The sequence below is a fragment of the Phoca vitulina genome, unplaced genomic scaffold (assembly GCF_004348235.1).
Source record: "Phoca vitulina isolate PV1807 unplaced genomic scaffold, GSC_HSeal_1.0 scaffold146, whole genome shotgun sequence".
NCBI classification, from domain to species: Eukaryota; Metazoa; Chordata; class Mammalia; order Carnivora; family Phocidae; genus Phoca; species Phoca vitulina.
This window is the reverse complement of record NW_022589849.1, coordinates 202229-208230: the sequence shown is the minus strand read 5'-3', so window position 1 is coordinate 208230 and position 6002 is coordinate 202229. Positions and strand designations below refer to the sequence as shown.

Genomic DNA, 6002 nt, shown 5'->3' with positions numbered 1-6002 from the left:
AATGTATTTTTCTTAGTCTTGGGTATTTCCTGTGGTCACATTACAAACACCCCACCCCTCCCTTTTCTTGGCCAATTCCTGGTTGTAATTTTGACCTGACTTCCTTCAGGGAAGCCTTGACCCTCAAAATCTGGAAGACCAGCCATCCCTCAGTTGTACATCTGTTCTTCTATGAATGCACACATGTTTTGCAGTGTTAGGTTACATAAAGTGTAAGTGACTATTTGATATTTTGGAATTTTATTTTGTTTATTTCTTTTCCTTTTGGGACAACACCACTGTCTGCATAAAGCTGTCTTAACTCGAACATTTGAGTTAAACTGATGTGGCCAAAACTCCCCCAAGTATACCTCCAGGTTGGTTTTCTTTTCTTTTTCTTTCATGAATGGGGCATATGATTCAGTCAGTTGTATGGCGAAAGTCAAAAACCCAATCTGGATTAACTGGATGGAGATCCAGTGATAATAACATTGGGTTCTCAGTTGGAAATTTGAGCTAGGATCTGAAAAAGGGAGGTGTAGCCAGAAAGGATAATACTGCTTCTGGGGAGTGAGAGGAGAGACCCTGAGGTCTGAGCAGATTGCTCCGTGCACCATGTCCCCTTCTGATGAGGAGGAGCCCTAAGCTTGGGACGCTGCCACCATACTGCCCCCAGCCATGCAGTATGAATGAGCAGGCTTTGCTTTTGCCTCAAAATGCAGTTTTGCCTTAATCTCAAACATTTTGATTTCTGCTTTGGTGTATGCCATTTATAGGCGTTTACGGTATTTCTTAACCGGATAGATTTTTTTTGGAAATGGAAGACCTCTAATTAGTTGGAATTTTTTATGACATTTTAAATGTTGCGTTTGTGTTCAGTAATTATAGTTCGTATAATTTATTTTGTGATTTTACTAAAGCTTTTTTAGAAAAATAATAAACTAAAGGCTTAAAAAAAATTTCATAGAAAAAAAATATTTCATGGAATATTTTTAAAAGTGGAGGTCTAATTCTGAATGTGAGCTCTGTGTTCCCCTAAATAAAATAGTAATTCTCATATTCATAGGAGAGACGTGTAATAAAATCATCTTGAAATAGTATATATTTTTTTCATCACCAACTTCCACAGGCTGTAGAATACTGTTATGCTACTTTTACAGTTGAAAAATTTTTAAATGATGTAATGTTACTCATTGTCCAGGTGTTCCTTAATCTTTCACATCTGGGCTTATTTGTTAGATCTGAGAAGGGGCTCATTCTGGGTCACGTGACATTCCTTATTCCTCTATATGTTCAATATTCAGGGGACAGTCAGCAACTTCTCCCTGAAATGGATGGGGTCGGTTTTCAGGCTCCTCGGTACTAACTCTGCAGTGGGGCTAGAATTAAATGTGGCAGTAGCTGGATATGGGATGGGAGCAGTGGTGATCTTGCTCCCCCGTCGGGGCCTGGCAAGATGCACATTCTGGTGCCAGCAGGGGCAAAGCCACCCAGCAGAGAATGGAATTGGGGTAAACGGAGGACTCCCCAACTCTTGCCAGACCAGTGACTTTGGCCTTGAGTTGGTTCCTCTCAAGGGTGGAGGGATAATGGGCTTGCTGGCACTCAGCCTTGTTCCCTGAATATTTCGCCAGGATTCTTTTCGGAGCAGATTCATCAGGATGAGCATGCCGGCTCCACCCAGACTCCTGGACCTGGCGGGTCAGAGCCTGCTGAGGGACCAGGCCTCGGCCATCGCTGCTCTGGAGGTGCTGCCCATGGAGCTCTTCCCACCGCTGTTCACGGCGGCCTTCGCTGGGAGGCACAGCGAGACCCTGAAGGCGATGGTGCAGGCCTGGCCCTTCGCCTGCCTCCCTCTGGGGGCCCTGATGAAGGAGCAGCAGCCTCACCAGGAGACTTTCCAGGCTGCGCTCGATGGACTTGATGTCCTGCTTGCCCAGGAGGTTCGCCCCAGGTGAGGGTGATCCTGTAGCCTGGGAGGGCCTTGGGGATCCAAGCAAGATACAGCTGGGGTCAGGGAAAGTGCGGGGCCACAGGGCGGGCCGGGGGCTTCTGTGAGGAAGCTCAGAACAGCCTTGGGGCCATCTCTGGGGTCACTCTGGGAACAGGCTGTGGACATGTTGGGCTGATTGAGATGCAGAGGGTGACCAAAAGGAACATGTTGCCCACTCCCTCCCGGTAGCACTTAAAGGTACTGCAAGTGGGACCGAGAAGGATCCCAGTAGCCCAGGGAGCCGCTGACATCCGGGGTGTGGAGTAAAAGTGCAGGTCAGGCGTCTGGGCCTTGCCTAGATTCTCTCTCACTCCCCATTGATCTGAAAGCATCTCAGTCTGTCTCCCACCTTCCCTGCAGGAGGTGGAAACTGCAGGTGCTAGATTTACGGAAGAATGCTCATCAGGACTTCTGGACTGTGTGGTCTGGGACCAGGGCCAGTATGTACTCCCTGTTGGAGCCAGAGGTGGCCCAACCCATGAGGAAGAGGCGAAAAGTGGAGGGTTGCAAGCCAGGGCCCAAGCCACCCTTGGCTCCTGTGGAGGTGCTGATAGACCTTTGCCTCAAGGAAGGTACCCCTGACGAGTCCCTCGCCTACCTCATCCAGAAAGTCCAGCAGAGGAAGGGTCTGCTGCGCCTGTGCTGTAAGAAGCTGAAGATTTTCGCCGTGCCCATGCAGAACATCAAGAAGATCCTGAAAATCGTACAGCTGGACTCTATCCAGGATTTGGAGGTGAATTGCACCTGGAAACTGTCCACCCTGGGGAAGTTTGCTCCTCATGTGGGTCAGATGGGCAATCTGCGCAGACTCCTCCTCTCGCACATCCACATGTCTGCCCACAGCACCCCGGCGAAGGAGCAGCAGTGTGTCAGCCAGTTCACTGCTCAGTTCCTCAGGCTGCACCACCTTGAGGAGCTCTATTTGGACTCGATCTCCTTCCTCGAAGACCGCCTGGACCAGGTGCTCAGGTGAGGGATGGTGAGGTTTCTCGGTGGATGAGCATAAGCCCTTTTTTCTTTCGGTGAACAATAATGGGCATCTGCCATGTGCCGGAGTGTGTCATGAGTCACTAGAAGGTCCACACACTGTCCCTGCTCTGTCTCCACGCATGTTGTCACATAATGTCCCAGATAAAGGTTGGAGGTAGGAACTAGGATAGAAGCTATTCGGAGGGGATTCTAGTTAGGAATCTATATAAGGGGGGCTTTGGGGCAGGCGAGGGTGGCTTTGGGAATTCTTCCTGAGAAAATGATGCCTACATTATGATGATCAAAAATAACTAAACTTGAGGGCATTGATGAAGGGAAAGTGTATCCGATGTGAGGTTTCGGATCACGAGTTCTGCACTCGGCAGCTTTGTCAACCGGAGCCTCTCCCTCCAAACCTGCCTCCAGTTCCCTGTCTGTAAAGGGTTACTCTGGGTTCCACATGAGGCAGTAGAGAGGGAATGCCTGGTGGGGGGGAGGCGGATGAAAGGGAGGGAGCAGGAGTGAAGACTCGTGGAAGGTGATAGCTGGTACGTGGATGATACAGTGCTCCAAGTTAGGCCCTGCAGGCTGCGTGTTGCCAGGCCTTGCCCAGATCAGCTCTTTGTGCACATCTCCCATTAGCCTCATCGGAAACAGCTACCGTTGACTGGGGTTGTAGAAGCAGCCAGAAGGAAGCCCGAGTGGAAAGCATTTCTAGTCCTGTCTCCCAGTACTAAACTTCACTGATTCCTTTCCTTTTTGGAGACGTGGGGCCAGGCTCCCCTCTGAGTGCATCACGTTGTTGGGTTGATTCCTGCTCACAGCACCTCCGAGGGGCATGCTGTGCTGCATTTGACAGCAAAGGGGGCATTTGAGATTTCATTCATTTGACCAAGTCATCCAGCAGATGAGTAATGCAGAAAGGACTCCCCTGAAACTTGGTTGGATTTGAGTTCCTTTTGTTCCCCAGGCAGCATCCTGGGGCTTGACCTTCATCTGTAATGCCCTGGGTCTGGGTGGAATGGGCTTCTCTTTCCTCAAGGCCCAGGTCATCCCCATGTCCCTCTGCCCGCCACATCTGTTCCCCCCAGAACTAACTGCTTTGTCTCTCCCCAGGTGCCTGAAGACCCCCTTGGAGACCCTGTCAATAACTAATTGCCTGCTTTCGGAATCCGACTTGATACACCTGTCCCAGCACCTGAACGTCAGTCAGCTCAAGGACCTGGGTCTCAGTGGGGTCAGCCTGACCAATATGAGTCCTGCGCCTCTCCAAGTTCTGATAGAGAGAGCCTCCGCCACCCTCCAGGACCTGGACTTAGATGAGTGTGGGATCATGGACTCCCAGTTCACTGTCATCCTGCCTGCCCTGGGCCGCTGCTCCCAGCTCACAACCTTCAGCTTCTGTGGAAACCCCATCTCCATGGCCGTCCTGGAGAACCTGCTGCGCCACACCATTGGGCTGAGCAAGCTGAGTCACGTGCTGTATCCGGCCCCCCTGGAGAGTTACGAGGATGCCCGTGGCACCCTCCACCTGGGCAGACTTGCCCAGCTGCACACCAGGCTGAAGCAGATGCTGCAGGAGTTGGGGCGGCCAGGCATGGTCTGGTTCAGTGCCAACCCGTGCCCTCACTGCGGCGACAGGACTTTCTATGACCCCGAGCCCATTCTGTGCCCCTGTTACATGCCTGCCTAGCTGGAGACACATACTGGACACTGAAGCCCAGGCATAAGTGTATCTTAAAGGAGCGCAGAAGCCACGGTTTGAGAAGATCTGCCCGATGTGAGCAGGAAAAGGAAAGGTGATTGGTTGGGGGGGGGGGTGTGTTGACTTGGGAGTTAATAGGATCTTTGGGGAGATGCATCTTAAAGCGTTAGAAATAATGAATCTGAATTTCTAGAGGGAGACTCGGGTTTGGGCGGTAGATGTGGGAGTTATCCCTGCATGGATGGTTGTAAAGACATGGTCAGAAATAAAGAGAACCTCTGTCAACCATCTGGTGTCCTCTGTGTTACATGAAGCTTATTCTCCAGTTTAAACCTCAGGAATCTGCAGTTCCTGATTAAACAAGAAGGTATAGCATCCATGATGCTCAGACACTAAGCTGAGGTGAGGTGAGGTTCAGGAGGCACCATTTATCATTCCTCCATTTGGCTCTTATCTCTGGTGCATCTGTTACCTCCTCACTTAATTTCTGTGGCTGTTTAAGCGGTCAACACACACAAAGTGCATCCTCAGGGCCTAGAACATACTAGGGGGCCAATAGTACCACTGGAGGAAAGGTGCTTTGGAGGGGTCCTCGCTAACTCTGCCAAGACTCTGGACTCGAGCACTTCTCCCCAGTGGGTCCAAAGTCTCCATCCCTACCTTTGGCTGTACCAAGGTAGGGTTTTACTGTGTACAAGTCAGGTCCCCAATACTGGAGGGGATGTACACCCTGCAGATGAGCTGGGGCCTCTGGGCCCTACCAGCGCATTCCTGTCTTCCCACCAGGTCCAGTCCTTTCTTGAATTCAGTTAGTTGTGGTCAGTAAAAATACCTAAATTCCTTTTAGCAAAATACTAAGATCATATTTGTTTCCCACATTAAAAATATGACCTCTTTTTGTGGGGGCTAGGTCACGTCAGTGCGTGTTTGACTTTCTCTCCAAAAAATCCACCTTCCTCCTTACCAAAGGTAGTAAGCCAACTCTGAGCAAGGAAGATGCTGTGGATTTGGGCCCTAAGAATGAATAAGCAAACCCTTACCATGTCCTGGGGAACACTTGGGTGGATGCAGGTAAATGTCAGACTTGGGAATTGGGGGTGTGGTGGGGCCACCCTGTGAGACCAATCATCCAAATGAAGATATCACACTGTGGGGTCGGACTCCATGGTCAGTGGGTAGTTAGCTGTGCAGCGAGCATGAGGGATCCTTGTCCCCACACCCCTGCATCCTGTCCCTAGGGTGCCTCACCTCCCTCACTGCATGGCCTCCCAGAGAAATACCTGGAGAGAAGACCACACAACAAGGCCCAGGGCAGGGCTCCATCCGCACATTTCCCTGAGTATAAGCAAGTCAGCC

At 50.6% G+C, this 6002-nt stretch overlaps 1 protein-coding gene across 1 annotated transcript; it reads left to right on the top strand.

The window, feature by feature from the left end:
• Positions 1-323: 323 nt before the first annotated feature.
• PRAME (preferentially expressed antigen in melanoma) lies at positions 324-4919 on the top strand. The gene is made up of 4 exons (XM_032399254.1): positions 324-356; positions 1614-1933; positions 2333-2941; positions 4058-4919. The coding sequence occupies exons 1-4, from the start codon at positions 324-326 to the stop codon at positions 4632-4634; spliced, it is 1539 nt and encodes a 512-aa protein (XP_032255145.1). The 3' UTR covers positions 4635-4919.
• Positions 4920-6002: the final 1083 nt, after the last annotated feature.

Coding starts and splice junctions, on each gene's coding strand:
- PRAME (XM_032399254.1), top strand. CDS start 324: ATGTGGCCAAAACTCCCCCAAGTATACCTCCAG. Junction 357..1,613: donor TCCCCCAAGTATACCTCCAG/GTTGGTTTTCTT, acceptor ATATTTCGCCAG/GATTCTTTTCGGAGCAGATT. Junction 1,934..2,332: donor GCCCAGGAGGTTCGCCCCAG/GTGAGGGTGATC, acceptor CCTTCCCTGCAG/GAGGTGGAAACTGCAGGTGC.